This window comes from Balaenoptera physalus (genome assembly GCF_965194825.1).
Source record: "Balaenoptera physalus genome assembly, chromosome: X".
Lineage (NCBI taxonomy): Eukaryota > Metazoa > Chordata > Mammalia > Artiodactyla > Balaenopteridae > Balaenoptera > Balaenoptera physalus.
Window position 1 is genome coordinate 47,976,188 of NC_138903.1, and position 18,372 is coordinate 47,994,559.

General features: G+C 40.7%; 1 protein-coding gene across 1 annotated transcript in view; it reads right to left on the reverse strand.

Moving 5' to 3' along the window:
- The window catches only part of LOC309652154 (A-kinase anchor protein 4-like), a gene marked incomplete at its 3' end in the record, with an annotated part of 18,450 nt that extends 6,853 nt beyond the window's left edge, over nucleotides 1-11,597 (reverse strand). The window contains exons 1-4 of the mRNA XM_082445675.1: nucleotides 10,504-11,597; nucleotides 9,373-9,423; nucleotides 8,715-8,816; nucleotides 6-297 (exon numbers count right to left, since the gene is read on the reverse strand). Coding sequence (XP_082301801.1) covers nucleotides 6-297; nucleotides 8,715-8,816; nucleotides 9,373-9,423; nucleotides 10,504-10,602 — 544 coding nt within the window. The 5' untranslated portion in view covers nucleotides 10,603-11,597. The remainder of the gene's footprint in view (nucleotides 1-5; nucleotides 298-8,714; nucleotides 8,817-9,372; nucleotides 9,424-10,503) is intronic.
- Nucleotides 11,598-18,372: the final 6,775 nt, after the last annotated feature.

An 18,372-nucleotide genomic window follows, 5' to 3' on the forward strand; every position in this document is an offset into this window, starting at 1 on the left:
AGGACTCTGGTTATTGCTGGTGTTTTTGGACGCTGTCATTTCCAGATGTTGGCCTTGAGGTCCTTTGGCCACATAATCCATTTTCAGTTTATCGGCATAGAATCTGTAGCAGTTCCCAGCGGGCAGTTTGTGACATTTGCCCTCTGTGTCTCCTAGTTTATGTCTACAGCTGGAGGATGAGGGGCTAAGTGCATGTTGGAAACACAAGGTGTACTTCTGAAGATCACTGAGTAGACGCTTGAGGACACTTCCAGGATTAGAAGGAGCTCGTTTGAAAAGGCACACTGACATCTCCATCTAAAAAAAGAAGACCTATCCATAAGACTTTAGGTAGGCTACTTCTTTCCCCTATTGTATTTAGAAGATATATCTTCTAAGTTGCACAGATTAGGGATTTGGCCTTTAGTATTTGCATGGGCGCGTAACACACAATTATATCCATTAATACACGTTCAAGCACAAGTGGCAGCAACAAAAGCTCAGAGTAGATACATTTGTACACTTAACTATATACAAGTGTTATCAATATGTTTGTCAGCTTCATCTGAGTATGTGTGCTTATTTCAATACATGTCAAAAATATGTCAGTGTCTCTGTCGTGTGTGTATATGCACATCAATATATCAATTCATGAGTGCGAACATGTGTCAGTCTGTACTGTTAGTGTGTGAAAATGTGCCTGTGTGTATGTGTGTGCATATGTGTATGTCAATGCACATGTGTGATGTCACCGTGTGTAAGCATGTGTCATAATGTGCTGACATCATACCCATTGTATATGTCAACTGTATAGGCCAGCATGTGCATGTTAGTATGTATATTTTGTACATGTGTGTGAATGTAAAAATATGAGTGTGTATATCAGTGTGTCTCTGAATATGAAAATAAGCAAGTGTCGAGTTGAGAGAGCTGCATATGTGTTTATGATATAAATCCAGTAGCATGTATCATGCAGCTATAAACGTATTTATGTTGAAGCATACATTCAGGTATTAGCATACATACTCATCAATATATTAATATATAATTAATGTATAATATATTAATAAATATGTATGTTAAAAATGAATATGTATAAATAGGTGATTGTATAATGACTGTGTATATCGATATATTAGGTATCAGTTTATGTTATATTTATATACTATGTCAATGATTGATGTATGTCAGTGTTGAATACACACTGGCATTTGAGTGTGTCTGTGAGTACATGAGTGGGGATGTCACTGCGTTTGTGTCAATATGTGTATCAGTGTACACAAACATGTACGTTAGTTAATGTGTCACTTTGTTTAAGTTTGTATGTGTGTGTATCAACATGAGGTATATTTATAAGTGAGTATGCCTGTACCTGAGTCTGCATGGTCTGTTTTGATCAAGGCTTGTGTGTATCAATGTGAGTGTGTGTTTATGCATAGTGTGCTTGGATGTATATATAAATGTTTATGTGTATCACATGTGGGCACATTAGTGTGTCTGACTCTGTATAATTGTATATCTTTGCATATGTGTGTAAGTCATTGTTATGACTAGATCACTATACATAAGTTTGTTATTTCAATGCTTGTGTGTGTTTGTCAGTGTCACATGTAGCCAGGCATGTGTGTGGCCTGGCTACAAATTATTATAAATTATTTTATAAATTATTTTTTGTTAATGTATATACATGTATATATCTATGTGTGTGTCACTTTGTGTAAACGTATATGTGTATATCTATACTTGTGACTGTGTATGCCCATGTTTGGATATGTGTATACATATTGTGTACACATCCACACAGCACTAAGTACCATTGCCCTCTTTGCTCCATTCATTGCTTCATCACCATGAATTCCTGGAAACGTGAGGTCATAATAAGGTCCACTTTTTGCAAATGGGCTTAAGTTAAAATCAAGGAGACCTGCATTGTGTGTAGTAAATATGGGCTCCTCTTTTAAAAACAAACACCAGAGACTGGTTCAAGATGGCAGAGTAGAAGGACGTGCTCTCAATCTCTCTTGCGAGAACACCAGAATCACAACTAACTGCTGAACAATCATCGACAGGAAGACACTGGAACTCACCAAAAAGATACCCCACATCCAAAGACAAAGGAGAAGCCACAATGAGATGGTAGGAGGGGCACAATCACAATAAAATCAAATCCCATAACTGCTGGGTGGGTGACTCACAAACTGGAGAACACTTATACCACAGAAGTCCACCCACTGGAGTGAAGGTTCTGAGCCCCATGTCAGCCTCCCGAACCTGCAGGTCCGCAATGGGAGGAGGAATTCCTAGAGAATCAGACTTTGAAGGCTAGTGGGATTTGATTGCAGGACTTCGACAGGACTGGGGGAAACAGAGACGCCACTCTTGGAGGGCACACACAAAGTAGTGTGCGCATAGGGAACAAGGAAGGAGCAGTGACCCCATGGGAGACTGAACCAGACCTACCTGCTAGTGTTGGAGGGTTTCCTGCAGAGGCGGGGGGTGGCTCTGTCTCACCGTGAGGACAAGGACACTGGCAGCAAAAGTTCTGGGAAGTACTCCTTGGCGTGAGCCCTCCCAGAGTTCGCCATTAGCCCCAACAAAGAGCCCGGGTAGGCTCCAGTGTTGGGTCGCCTCAGGCCAAACAACCAACAGGGAGGGAACCCAGCCCCACCCATCAGCATTCAAGCAGATTAGAGTTTTACTGAGCTCTGCCCACCAGAGCAACAGCCGGGTCTACCCACCACCAGTCCCTCCCATCAGGAAACTTGCACAAGCCTCTTAGATAGCCTCATCCACCAGCGGGCAGACAGCAGAAGCAAGAAGAACTACAATCCTGCAGCCTGTGGAACAAAAACCACATTCACAGAAAGAGAGACAAGATGAAAAGGCAGAGGGCTATGTACCAGATGAAGGAACAAGATAAAATCCCAGAAAAACAACTAAATGAAGTGGAGATAGGCAACCTTCCAGAAAAAGAATTCAGAATAATGATAGTGAAGATGATCCAGGACCTCGGAAAAAGAATGGAGGCAAAGATCAAAAAGATGCAAGAAATGTCTAACAAACCTAGAAGAATTAAAGAACAAACAAACAGAGATGAACAATACAATAACTGAAATGAAAAATACACTAGAAGGAATCAATAGCAGAATAACTGAGGCAAAAGAACGGATAAGTGACCTGGAAGACAGAATGGTGGAATTCACTGCTGAGGAACAGAATAAAGAAAAAAGAATGAAAAGAAATGAAGACAGCCTAAGAGACCTCTGGGACAACATTAAATGCAACAACATTCACATTACAGGGGTCCCAGAAAGAGGAGAGAGAGAGAAAGGACCCGAGAAAATATTTGAAGAGATTATAGTCGAAAACTTCCCTAACATGGGAAAGGAAAAAGCCACCCAAGTCCAGGAAGCACAGAGAGTCCCATACAGGATAAACCCAAGGAGAAACATGCCGAGACACATAGTAATCAAATTAGAAAAATTAAAAACAAAGAAAAATTGTTGAAGGCAGCAAGGGAAAAGCGAAAACAGACAAGGGGACTCCCATAAGGTTAACAGCTGATTTCTCAGCAGAAACACTACAAGCCAGAAGGGAGTGGCGTGATATACTTAAAGTGATGAAAGGGAAGAACCTACAACCAAGATTACTCTACCCGGCAAGGATCTCATTCAGATATGATGGAGAAATCAAAAGCTTTACAGACAAGCAAAAGCTAAGAGAATTCAGCACCACCAAACCAGCTCTACAACAAATGCTAAAGGAACTGCTCTAAGTGGGAAACACAAGAGAAGAAAAGGACCTACAAAAACAAACCCAAAACAATTAAGAAAATGGCAATAGGAACATACATATCGATAATTACCTTAAACGTGAATGGGTTAAATGCTCCAACCAAAAGACACAGGCTTGCTGAATGGATACAAAAACAAGACCCATATATATGCTGTCTACAAGAGACCCACTTCAGACCTAGGGACACATACAGACTGAAAGTGAGGGGATGGAAAAAGATATTCCATGCAAATGGAAATCAAAAGAAAGCTGTAGTAGCAATACTCGTATCAGATAAAATAGACTTTAATGTTACAAGAGACAAGGAAGGACACTACATAATGATCAAGGGATCAATCCAAGAAGAAGATATACCAATTATAAATATTTTTGCACCCAACATAGGAGCACCTCAATACATAAGGCAACTGCTAGCAGCTATAAAAGAGGAAATCGACAGTAACACAATAATAGTGGGGGACTTTAACACCTCACTTACACCAATAGACAGATCTTCCAAACAGAAAATTAATAAGGAAACAGAAGGTTTAAATGACACAATAGACCAGATAGATTTAATTGATATTTATAGGACATTCCATCCAAAAACAGCAGATTACACTTTCTTCTCAAGTGCTCATGGAACATTTTCCAGGATAGATCACATCTTGGGTCACAAATCAAGCCTCAATAAATTTAAGAAAATTGAACTCACATCAAGCACCTTTTCTGACCACAACGCTATGAGATTAGAAATGAATTACAGGGAAAAAATAAAATAAAAAACACAAATACATGGAGGCTAAACAATATGTTACTAAATAACCAAGGGATCACTGAAGAAATCAAAGAGGAAATAAAAAAATACCGAGAGACAAATGACAAAGAAAACACGACAATCCAAAACCTATGGGATGCAGCAAAAGCAGTTCTAAGAGGGAAATTTATAGCTATACAAGCCTAGCTAAACAATTAAGAAAAATCTCAAATAAACAATCTAACCTTACACCTAAAGGAACTAGAGAAAGAAGAACAAACAAAACCCAAAGTTAGCAGAAGGAAAGAAATCATAAAGATCAGAGCAGAAATTAGTGAAATAGAAACAAAGAAAACAATAACAAAGATCAATAAAACTAAAAGCTGGTTCTTTGAGAAGATAAACAAAATTGATAAACCATTAGCAAGAGTCATCAAGAAAAAGAGGGAGAGGACTCAAATCAATAAAATTAGAAATGAAAAAGGAGAAGTTACAACAGACACTGCAGAAACACAAAACATCCTGAGAGACTACTACAAGCAACTCTATGCCAATAAAATGGACAATCTGGAAGAAATGGACAAATTCTTAGAAAGTTATAACCTTCCAAAACTGAACCACGAAGAAATAGAAAATATGAACAGACCAATCACAATTGATGAAATTGAAAGTGTGATTGAAAATCTTCCAACAAACAGAAGTCCAGGACCAGATGGCTTCACAGGTGAATTCTATCAAACATTTAGAGAAGAGTTAACACCCATCCTTCTCAAACTCTTCCAAAAAATTGCAGATGAAAGAACACTCCCGAACTCATTTTATGAGGCCACCATCACCCTGATACCAAAACCAGACAAAGATACTACAAAAAAAGAAAATTACAGACCAATGCCACTGATGAATGTAGATGCAAAAATCCTCACCAAAATACTAGCAAACAGAATCCAACAGCATACTAAAGGATCATACACCATGATCAAGTGGGATTTATCCCAGGGATGCAAGGATTCTTCAACATACGCAAATCAATCAATGTGATAAACCGTATTAACAAGTTGAAGAATAAAAACCATATGATTATCTCAATAGATGCAGAAAAAGCTTTTGACAAAATTCAGCACCCATTTACGATGAAAACTCTCCAGAAAGTGGGCATAGAGGGAACCTACCTCAACATAATAAAGGCCATGTATGACAAACCCACAGCAAACATCATTCTCACTGGTGAAAAACTGCATTTCCTCTAAGATCAGGAACAAGACAAGGATGTCCACTCTCACCTCTATTATTCAACATAGTTTTGGAAGTCCTAGCCACAGCAATCAGAGATGAAAAAGAAATAAAAGTAATACAAGTTGGAAAAGAAGAAGTAAAACGGTCACTGTTTGCAGATGACATGATACTATACATAGAGAATCCTAAAGATGCCACCAGAGAACTACTAGAGCTAATCAATGAATTTGGTAAAGTTGCAGGATACAAAATTAATGCACAGAAATCTTTTGCATTCCTATATACTAATGATGTAAAATCTGAAAGAGAAATTAAGGAAACACTCCCATTTACCATTGCAACAAAAAGAATAAAATGTCTAGGAAGAAACCTACCTAGGGAGACAAAAGACCTGTATGCAGAAAACTATAAGACACTGATGAAAGAAATCAAAGATGATACCAACAGATGGAGAGATATACCATGTTCTTGGATTGGAAGAATCAATATTGTGAACATGACTCTACTACGCAAAGCAATCTACAGATTCAGTGCAATCCCTGTCAAATTACCAATGACATTTTTTTACAGAACTAGAACAAAAAATCTTAAAATTTGTATGGAGACACAAAGGACCCCGAATAGCCAAAGCAGTCTTGAGGGAAAAAAGCGGAGCTTCAGGAATCAGACTCCCTGGCTTCAGACTATACTACAAAGCTACAGTAATCAAGACAACATGGTACTGGCACAAAAACAGAAATATAGATCAATGGAACAAGATAGAAAGCTCAGAGATAAACCCACGCACCTATGGTCAACTAATCTATGACAAAGGAGGCAAGGATATACAATGGAGAAAAGACAGTCTCCTCAATAAGTGGTGCTGGGAAAACTGGACAGCTACATGTAAAAGAATGAAATTAGAACACTCCCTAACACCATATACAAAAATAAACTCAAAATGGATTAGAGACCTAAATGTAAGACTGGACACTATAAAACTCTTAAAGGAAAACATAGGAAGAACACTCTTTGACATAAATCACAGCAAGACCTTTTTTGATCCTCCTCTTAGAGTAATGGAAATGAAAACAAAAATAAACAAATGGGACCTAATGAAACTTCAAAGCTTTTGCACAGCAAAGGAAACCATAAACAAGACGAAAAGACAACCCTCAGAATGGGAGAAAATATTTGCAAACGAATCAACGGACAAAGGATTAATCTCCAAAGTATATAAACAGCTCATGCAGCTCAATGTTTAAAAAACAAACAGCCCAATCAAAAAATGGGCAGAAGAGCTAAATAGATATTTCTCCAAAGAAGACATACAAGTGGCCATAAGCACATGAAAAGCTGCTCAACATCACTAATTATTAAAGAAATGCAAATCAAAACTACAATGAGGTATCACCTCAGACCAGTTAGAATAGGCATCATCAGAAAATCTACAAAGAACAAATGCTGGAGAGGGTGTGGAGAAAAGGGAACCCTCTTGCACTGTTGGTGGGAATATAAATTGATACAGCCACTATGGAGAATAGTATGGAGGTTCTTTCAAAAACTAAGAATAGAATTACCATATGACCCAGCAATCCCACTACTGGGCATATACCCAGAGAAAACCATAATTCAAAAAGACAAATGCACCCCAATGTTCATTGCAGCTCTATTTACAATAGCCAGGTCATGGAAGCAACCTAAATGCCCATCAACAGACGAATGGATAAAGAAGATGTGGTACATATATACAATGGAATATTACTCAACCATAAAAAGGAATGAAATTGGGTCATTTGTAGAGACGTGGATGGATCTAGAGACTGTCATACAGAGTGAAGTAAGTCAGAAAGAGAAAAACAAATATCGTGTATTAAAGCATGTATGTGGAACCTAGAAAAATGGTATAGATGAACCGGTTTGCAGGGCAGAAAGTGAGACACAGATGTAGAGAACAAATGTATGGACACCAACGGGGGAAAGCGGCAGGGGATGGGGGTGGTGGTGTGATGAATTGGGAGATTGTGATTGACCTGTATACACTGATGTGTATAAAATGGATGACTAATAGGAACCTGCTGTATAAAAAAATAAATAAAATTCAAAAAATTCAAAAAACAAAAAACCAAAAAAAGCCCAAACACCAGGTATATCCTTTTATTAAGACCCCAAAATGGAGTTGGCCACCCCCAACTGAACCCAAGACTCTTTGGAGAATATTTTGTAACTGGTTTTCCCTTCCTCAGGGGCCACTCTCATGACTCCAAAGGCATCTGGTGTCAGAAATGATGTTTCTGGTTGTAATATGAGCTTAGGAACACAGAACAAGAAATATTTGACTCCTTTGCACTGAAGCCAAATATCCTGTTCCAATATCAGCTACTCCAGGCTTCTAGAACTGTGAGAGTGACTTGTCATGTGCTCTAATGCCTACCCCAAACCAGCCTGCCAGGTGTAATTTGGGATATTTAAACAAAAACAAAAGGATTCCATATCTGACAGTGGTGTGCAAGCGTAATTGCTTTGAACTTTATGCTACCCAACAGCCTGGGTAATCTCTTAGACAACAGGGTAGGGCAACTACAGTTTTTGGTTGCTGTGGATTCGCTCTTCTTCATATCCTCTTTCTTCATTGTTGGACACTGGGCAATGTGGGGCACACAAGTCCATTACAAGCCAGCAAAGAACATTGCAAAGGATCTTGCTTATAAGCCCATATCTTTGTTAAGATAAGCATAGCAAGATTTTTTGCAGTAGGTACCTGAAATTAAGAGAGGGCATTCTGAGCCTCTGTGATAGTGTCATTGTGAGCTACCTGAGCATTGAACTTACTGTGACTGTGAGCTTAGGTCTGTGTTCTCTAGGATATCATAATATTTAAATTTTGGGTCTGTTTGACAATAGTTCTCTTACTATCTCTGAACCAGAGTCCTCAGATTCAGCATTGGGCTCTGGGAATGAGAAAGGGTAGGCTCAGAGGCTAAGTCTATACCTTAGGTGAGTCTTGCTTCTCAGTATCCTTGATCACAATAATTTCTTCTTCTTCCAGACTCTCCAGGTTTAAGTCACCTCTTGAATTGGAACCAGCAGCATCCTATGGAATTAAAGGGCAAGATTCTTGTGAGAAGTTGCTTTTTGAGACTTCTCCAAGCTGACCCGCTAGGCTACTACTTCAAAGCATGAATGCCATGTCTCCTATTATCCCCTTTCTTTCTGAAGGAAAAGTAGGCTTGTAAGGCTAGCTAGTCTTTGAAGAATGAGATAAAGCTCCCTCTACAAATTACTACTCCCTCCCACCCCACTGAAGGTATTCACAAAGCCATCAGTCTCAGGAACCATATTCCATTAAACATCAACCTTTTGGAAAGGGTTCCCCCCCCCCAACTTTTCTGACATGCTGTCTTCCATGCTTTCACTCTTTTAGCCCTACCAGCAACCTAAGTGGCTTATAAAATGAGATTTGGTATCAAGAATGACAGTAAATTCCGAACCAGGGATCATGGGCTCATGAGAATGATGACTTCCCACCTGAGTCCCCGTCACCTTTCCACCCTCTACCACAACCTTTCCCTTTCCTCATGCTGAAACTGATAACCCTTCTCAGCATCTTCCCACCCATTCCAACTCTGAGGGAAGCAGAGAGTACCCACCTTAGAATCTTTATCTTCCATGTTGAGGGTGGACACATCAACAAAGCATATCTGCATCAAATTAAGATGGTGAATTTAGAAAAATTCTAGAGAAAAGGCCTTAATTTCTCTGTGAGATGACAGTAGCACCTACCTTATCGGGTTCTTGTGAGGATTGATTGAGATAGTGCATGTAAAGCTTTAGTACAGTGCCTAGACATAGTTAAGTACTCAATAAACCATAGACAAATGATTTTTATTAGGCAGACAGAACCTTTTTTTAATTTTTAAATTTTATTTTATTTATTTATTTTATACAGCAGGTTCTTATTAGTCATCAATTTTATACACATCAGTGTATACATGTCAATCCCAATCACCCAATTCAGCACACCACCATCCCCACCCCCCCGCGGCTTTCCCCCCTTGGTGTCCATACGTTTGTTCTCTACATCTGTATCTCAACTTCTAGGCAGACAGAATCTTAATGTTACTATGCTTCCTAAATGAGAACACCTACCTGTGAGAGAGAAAGAGGCCCAAAATACAATATCCACATTTACTGAGAAAACTGAGAAGAGAGATGGCTTGCCCAACTGACACAGACTCAAAAGTGGAACTTGTATTAGAACTCAATTCCCCTGGCTCCCAGTTTGGAGCACTTTCTACTACATTAATGTTGCCAAAATGTGGTGTTTTTACTATTGATGACATAGAAGATTTTAAGTGGTACATGGATAAACATTTCTGTGTTTAATAGGTGCTTTATATTGTTATTCATTAGGAAAAATACATATTTTGCCCTCCTGAAGGAGTCCAGCTTTAGGGTAGCTTACTGGTAGCTAGGCGACATTATTATGACTTCAGAGGTGTGAGATAATAGAGTCTGGTAACTAGGCAACCACCACCCCTGGCTCCCCTCAGTCTCCCCCACCAGCCTCCCCTCCTCAGCTCCTTCACATCACTCCTCATCTTGCCCCTCCCTTGAATTGTCCCTGTGTGATGTATGAGCATATTGGTCCCCCACAGACCTTACTGAGCTTGATTCCTTAGAGAAATCACAGTATCAGTATCCATTAGTCTATCCTGGGCTCCAGAATATCTATACCCAAATGCCAAGCCTTTCTTGGTAGGAGTCATTTTGTATATTACCACTTTCTGGTCCTGATCTTGCTGTCCTGTTGGGCTGTAGAGATCTACCTTGCACATGCTCTTGTGGCTATGTAACCAGTCAATATTATTATCAGACATCTGGAAAGAGAAAGAAAATAAATCTGAAAGTCTTATATATGACTTTTAGAAACTGAATCAGTTTGAATAAGAATCCCTGAAGGGGTTTCTGAAACCCATCTCTGTTTCATATAGGTTTAGGCTAGGAACTGGTCGGGTAAGCCATGGGGGAAGGACACTCTGAAATGTTTGAACCTGATGATCAAGATCATTATCTTTTAGCTCAATCCATAGTCGTCTTTAATTTAGATTCCCCACACCAGGTATTTGGAACCATGGGAGTATCATATTGACTTGGGGAAATGCCAGTCAGGAAAAATGACAGGCTGGGGAGTAAATTTAAAAGGAGGTCTAGAGACTGTGGGGTTAAATTTAGTGATTTACTTCTCCCCAACCCCATTAACTAAATCTCACCTGTATCCTCTTTTCTTTATCCACTCTTGGGTACCTTCAAAGAGTCAAGCTCACCTCATCCCCTTTAACTGAATTTTAGCTAAACCTAGTCTAATCCGAGTCTTTCTCATTACATTAAAGAAAGTGAAATTACTTACCACATAGGGCCCCTAGAAAAGACTAAGGTCAATACCAGTAAAGTGAATAATTCTTTTTATTAAAACAACATATAGAACAAGTTTCTGAATACTGGGAACACTCAGTCTAATAGCCATAAGTATAACTAAGAGACAAATGTCTGCGGGAAGACCAGACCCTGATCCCATAGGACAAAGTTTATTTGAAAGAGAGAATAATCTCTGCCAACTTCCTTCAACCCCCCTGCCACCTCCCACCCCAGCCTGGAGCTAAAAGTAAAAAGGAAATGGCAGAAGCCACTGATTTTTCCCTATGTAAGACACGTTTGGGAAGATACAGTTAAGAGCTCAGTAGAATTGTTTTGGTATCTGGGGTTGAATTTGATTTATCTTTAAAATTTAACAAGAGAAACCTTTTGGGCCAAGTATTAGAGGGCAGTTGAATTCCTTTCCCTTCACTTCCTTCAAAATTTAGACCCCTTTAACCTCTAGCTCCCTCCCTCCCTCCCCCTTCTTTCTGCCTTCTCTCCCCTTCTCTCCCTCAGCCCTTCCTTCCCTCTCTCTTCCTCCCTCCCTCCCTCCATTCTCCCTCCCTCCCTCCTTCCCCCTCTCTCCCTCCCTTCCTCTCTCCCTCCCTCCTGCTGCCTCTCTCTTCCTCTCTCACTCTCAACATTTTAATAACAACTATCCTCTGATGGCTAGCCTTTCACAGGATACTACTACATTTAGACACTTTACTATTCCCCCTACCCCTCTCCATCTCATTCCCCCAGATCTCCTTGGACTCTCCCTTCAAAAATCTCTAGAAATCCCTGAAAAAAGTTTTAGGAAGAGGTTTTCCACATCCTCAGAAGAGGGAGTTTCTTTTTTTTCAAGAGCTAGAGAACACTAGCCTAGAGAAAAAGAGGGGGAGGCATAGAGGTCCCTCATGTGATTTGGATATAGCCTCAGTCCAAATCCTAAAAAAAACTGTAAAAAATAAAATTTATGAACTTATTACCTTGATAATGAAGTTATTTTAGACTTTGGCTGAAAATGTGCCACCTAGAAGGGAGATGTGCCCCTTGAGATGGAAGTGGGCAATACCAAGTTCTTGGGCACCTGCTGCTGACTGCCACCCCGTCAGCTGTTGGATGAGACTGAGGGAGCCAGGCTCTCCTCACTGCTTCTGACCCTGGCACATGACAACAGGGTTTGTTGGGTCATAATGCCTGAAACCGTAGCAACCTCAGCAAAGGGGGGGCAGGCTGGCAAACTCAGTAGCCCTTCTCATCAAAAGCACATCAGGCTGTCTGCTGTACATTTTTTCTGTTCTGTCTAGAAGGGTACACATATTTCGTTTACATTTTGTCCAGCTCACAACTCCTTAAGACCTCCCTTCTCATTACTCTTCAGGCTAGACTTCCAGAACAATCTAGTCATATTAGTTACCAGTGGAGGTCTGTATTTTTCATGTACAGAATGACCACCAGCCTCTGTGAATAAAACAGTATTAATTTTCACATCTTAGCTTATTTCTCTTTGGGTTTCCCTCTAGATATTTAGAGGTATGTGGCAAGAGATCTTTGGATTTATGTAGAAACAGAGAAATGTTAAAGTCCCTTCTGGGTATCCTGAATAAAAATATGAAAGTAGAAAGTTTGAGGCTGCCTTAGCAGCTTCTGTAGTTTCACCTCATCATCAAGACACCCCCTTGGCTAGTCAAAAAGAAGTCAGAAGATGCCCCTACCTTTGTAGTATCAGAGTAGGCTATTTCGTAGGAACTTGGAATGATTTTTTCTTGTAAATTTGGATGCTGTGATGACCCTTCCAGTCTGACTCAAGATGTTGCTGCTTTCCTCAACCCTCCAAACTATCCTAAAGACTTGACTGCCAGTTGGTACCAGAACTTCTACTTCATGACATCATTCTTTCTATAGAGAACAGTGACAGCACAAAGACAGGGGTTCTATCCTTAGGATTCTGGATGTCTAAGTGGTCCAGCAAGCTTTGACCTTTACCATGAGACATAATTAGACCCCCCAAAAGCCAATCCACTTAGGTCAGGGTCAGCCTTTCGCAGACTCCTCAAGCCATGAAAAGACCTGAGCCCCACTTATTCTTTTACATTGTGGTCAGTGCTAGATGGCTGGTTACAGTATTCCTTAAAGCATTATCCATTACACTTTGAGATGCCTTCAGTTTAGCCCCAGTTTGGAAACATTAGCCCATAACCAAATGCTCTCATTGTGCCCAAGTCTCATCTTGTTTTCTCCTTGTCCTTTCTTCACCTGCCTTCATGTTAACCTCGTGTGAATAACTGTATCTGAATTAAAAATCGGTTGAGATGACCACCTAAATCATAGAGTTTCATATCCTTGGTTCTACTTCCATTTCATCTTTTATCTGTTACCCTAAAATTACATGTCTTAACCCTCCTGTACAATTTTGACCTTGTCAATTCATAGCATCAGAGACAAACAGAGCTGGACCTTTGTTAAAGGTGGCCAGACCTATTTTATTCAGGCTATTGAAGTAAGGGAGAGACTTCAGATGAACAGAGCTGAACTCCACTGAAACGAAAGGCTTTGTAAATGCTGGGGAGTGCTAAAGGAAAAGTGCTGAGGGAAGTTTTTGGGGTGGGAGGTTGATCAATGTGATCAGGGCATCTGTGTTTGCTAACTGGTACTTAACAAAGTTAGGTTCCTACCCTTTCATAGAGACTGAGAGAGAGGTGCCCTATCTTTCTTGATGATTACATTTCCAAGGGGTGACTCCCAGGTCTCTGAGAAAGCTTTTCCTGGGTTGTAGAAGAAACATCTCAAAAGGACAGAGAAAGGATTTACAATCACAAGTTTTCTAAAGTAAATGTTCTGAGAAAAGGGAGGTCAGGGGGCTATAGTCAGGTTTTGGCTGGAATAAACAGTAAATTCTTTTGGCACTTTTGAACTTTCTCAGGCAGGCATTTTAAAGAGGCTGGGGTCATCATCCTAGGGACATGGCTTTGAGGTGACAGAAACTATGCTGGTGTTTGTTCAAGTCTCTTAATGCAGGGAGTGGATGGAATTGTGCTGAAAGTTGTAGTTCTTATAAGGCCAAGGTTGAGGTCTAGTTGAGAAGGCAGCTCAGAGGAGCCTGGCTATATCAAATCATCATGTTGTACACCTTAAATATATACAATTTTTATTTAAAAATAAGTTGGGGTCAAGGAGGGAGGCTTTGTCAATGGTGATGAGTTAGAATATATAATACAGGACCAGCTTTTCCTATACAACCCATTTGTCAAGGGGAACTTTTGATGATTAAAGAAAAAGTTGGAGCTCCTGTGTCTGGCTCATGTCTGTGGAATAAGAAGCAAAGAAAGAAAATGTTTATTTATTCTTCAGTCACAAGAATGTATACCCCGAAGATAAAAACAAATAGACAACAGCCACCAAAAAAACAAGAAACCTCTGTCTCTCAGCCCAGAAGGGAACAACTGTGACCCTGGCCTGGAAAATGTCTTACCATATCCCCTAACTGACGAAGGGGGAACTATTGTGGATGAGTAGAGGCCTGTCCCTTGGCACCCCAGTCCTGTCATCTTGGAGGCTAACCAGGAGCAAACAAGAGCAGCATTTGAATTGGATGGCAAACCAATAATGAAATGTAAGTTAGTCATAGGTTACAGTGTATCCACTGCCTCTTCTTTCTCGCTGCTGAAGCTCTCAGACTGGCCTGTACTGACTAGAGATGGGGATAGATGGAGGAGAAGGGATATCCAAAGAGTTAAAAGAAGGAATATGGGGGCTTCCCTGGTGGCGCAGTGGTCAAAAATCCACCTGCCAATGCCGGGGACATGGGTTCGAGCCCTGGTCTGGGAAGATCCCACATGCCACGGAGCAAGTAAGCCCGTGCGCCACAACTACTGAGCCTGCGCTCTAGAGCCTGTGAGCCACAACTACTGAGCCCACATGCCACGACTACTGAAGCCCGCGCGCCTGGAGCCCGTGCTCCGCAACAAGATAAGCCACCGTAATGAGAAGCCCGTGCACCACAATGAAGAGTAGCCCCTGCTTGCTGCAACCAGAGAAAGCCCGTGTGCCGCAACGAAGACCCAACGCAGCCAAAAACAAACAAACAGATAAGCAAATAAATAAAAAGAAGGAGTATGCTATGTTAGTGTGCAAGTATGTGTGAAGTAGTATGCACTTAGGTTAACCTTTAAGAGCCAAACACAGAGATGTTAAACACAGAAGCTTTGGTTATCAATTTTTCCCCTAATCATCATCCATTTCCTAACCTTGTTTATTCTACCCAAACATCTCTTCCACACAAACTTGTGAATAATTATACAAGTCAACACTTTAAATATGCTTTCAGTTTGCATTTGGTTTGGAAGAGCTATTAAGATAATAAAAATGGGACCTGTATCTGTAATGTAATTATTATGAATAATGGCAAAATGAAATGTAAATGAGTTGAATGATCAGCCTACATGAAATCACTTTCTGCCTGTTAGTCCCACTAAGGATCTTCCAGACTCAGATTTAGCCTACCTAATTTAGTTTATGTGATGACACAGTGACCATTTGGAAAATGGGCCGTGATGCTAATGATTATCAGACATGATTTATTGTGGACCAATGCAAATGGGAACTCCACTTCTTTTTCTCCTGAATTGTTTTCCAGCCATGAGAATACACAATGTCATTTAGAGTAGCTTCGTGCAACCACACTAAAGTGAAAAATTAGATAGCTATTCTGAACATCTTGGCAATGGTGCTGCACAATTACTTCTGTCAAGTATTTATGTTATGTCTGTACTGTGCATATCTGTCTGTCCTTTCCTATGAGTGATTGAACCAGTGGAGGGAGAAAATAAAAGACTCTTTAAAAGCTATAAACATTCTCATTTTTTAAATTTCAGAGGGCAGCTGTTAAAGGAAAGCAGACTCAGATATTTTGGGATTTCCTTTTAGGTAGGGACTAAATTAGGCAGCTTAAGATCTGTTCTATTGCCTTGTAGAAAATGACTCACAGCTATTTTTGAGGGATGGGCTTGGCTTGGCAGTGGCCATTTCTAGTCAGGCCCCTCCCTCTTATAATTGTGAAATTTCCCTCCTGTGATTTCCTAGAACATTTGTTTATCATCTGTATAATTCATCTAACATCGGCTAGATCTGGCCTCCTAGAGTTAATTAACTTTCCCTATCCCTGGATCACCTACATTGAAAGGCTGGAGGGCAGGTTTTCTGTCTCTTTCATTGTATCTGCCACACTACTGGGCACACAGCTGGGCTCAAGAAACAAATGATGGCTTTGGAACTTCAGGCAGGAAACAAGTCAGAAGCCACATAATCATGGAATCTGTAATAATGACAAAAAACTTGGTTAGCTATTTGAGGGGGCAGCCTTCTTCTTCGAGCAATAATTCTTACACTTCAGCGTGCATCAGAATCACCGGAAGGGCTTGTTAAAACAGTTGGGGAGCTCCCAGGATCAAGAGGGTAACGTACCTGAAAGGGGCATGAAAGTTCTGCGTACACCTATCCCCACCCCATACTTTGCCCTGGGCATCCCTTCTTTTTGGTTGTTCCGGAGTTACAAACCAGTAAATGTTAAGTAAAGTGTTAAAAAAAAACAAAAAACTAAAAACAGATAGTTGGGCCCCAACCCACAGTTTCTAATTCTGCAGGTCTGGAATGGGGCCTGAAAATTTGTTTGGTACTGTGTTTTGTATGCAATTATCTCATTTAATTCTCACACAATCTTCTGAAATGGGTACTATTTCGATTCCGATTTGATGAATGGGTAGCTGGAGCAGAGAGGCCATTTGGTTGGTGGTCTGGCACTGGCCACTACCATCATCTTGGAGGTGGGTGTCTGTGTGTGTGAGCAGAGATTAGTAGGCCTTTTCTTTCTTCTCGGGTCCGAAGATGCAGAAGAGAAATTCCCTGGGAAGAACAGTATCGAGGGTACCTACTCTGATCTTTTGGCCCCATCTGGTGGCTTCGGGTCTGACTGAACCAAGTGCTGCTCCGTTATCTCCCCCTGCTGGTGAGAATGGTGGGGTCCAACCAGCGGCCTCGGAGATCGCTTTTCCTGAGGCGTTTTTTTCTGAAGGCGGTTATACTGAGGAGATTATTCTGAGGCGGTTAGTACCTCCCCCACCCAACCCCCAGCCCCTCTTCCGTGTGTGCTTGTTTTCTTTGTTTTGTTTTGTTTTGTTTTTCCGTTTCTGATCGGTGGGGAGCTCCTATCCAATGTATAGCATTTATTCCAATCCCTCTGTGGCTTGTTAAAGGTACAACATATTTTTCTAGGTATTAAAAGAGCCTTTTGCCTTATATATATAAACATATAAATATATAATTATATCCCGTGTCAGAGCCGGAGATGTTGCTGAGGGAACTCGGCTGTTAATCGGATTTTTTTTTTCCTGTCAAACCCACAAACTTGTCTCGAACATCTGACAAAAAGATACTTAAATACTTAAATATTTAAATACTTAAATTATTAACTGGTGACAGAGTTTTTACCCTTCCCTCCAGATTGTATCATTATCAGCGAGTGAATGTTTTAAACAAAGACCGTGGAGGAGAGGAAGGGGATCTGGGAGCACGAAGCCTCTCAGGTTCCCTCACAGCCCTTGTAGCGGGTCCCCACCTCCCCCAACAAGCACACTTAAGGATCATTAAAATAGGATGAAGACTACCCTAAAATAGGATAAAGACTGCCCTAGTCTTCAGCTTTGCGGTGTAGTGTGGCCCCGTGGGGCTATCAGGGTTAGACCTTCTGTGCCTGTCGCTTTCAAATCAAGATGGCAATGGGGGTAATGAGTTCCTGTGGCCACTAGGAGGTCGCAGCTGCTTGGAAAACGTGTTTGCACACAGTACAAAGATCACCCCCCCCACCCCCGTACACAAGCCCACGTTGCCAAGGCGTTCCTCAAATTCAAAGGGAAATTGGTGAGTCCTTCCTGCTAGCATCACTCCCCATCCTAAAAACTGCATGTTTGTGTATATTATATTTATTGATATATTTCCTTAATGACCCTATCATAAAGATGTGTATAGGTTCAAGGAAAGCAGTGACTGTCCAACTCTGTAGAGAACCTTACAGGGCCTCATGTACTTAGCCACTCAGTAATCAGTAATCACTTTTGGTGATGTCGGAGTGATTATGACAATAGTGACGGTGTTACAATAATCACTCAGCATGTGTCCTCTGAAGTCCTTCTTAGTTTTATATTCACCTTGCTTTGGGGCTTATCACACTCTGCCTTGTGTTATAGTTATTT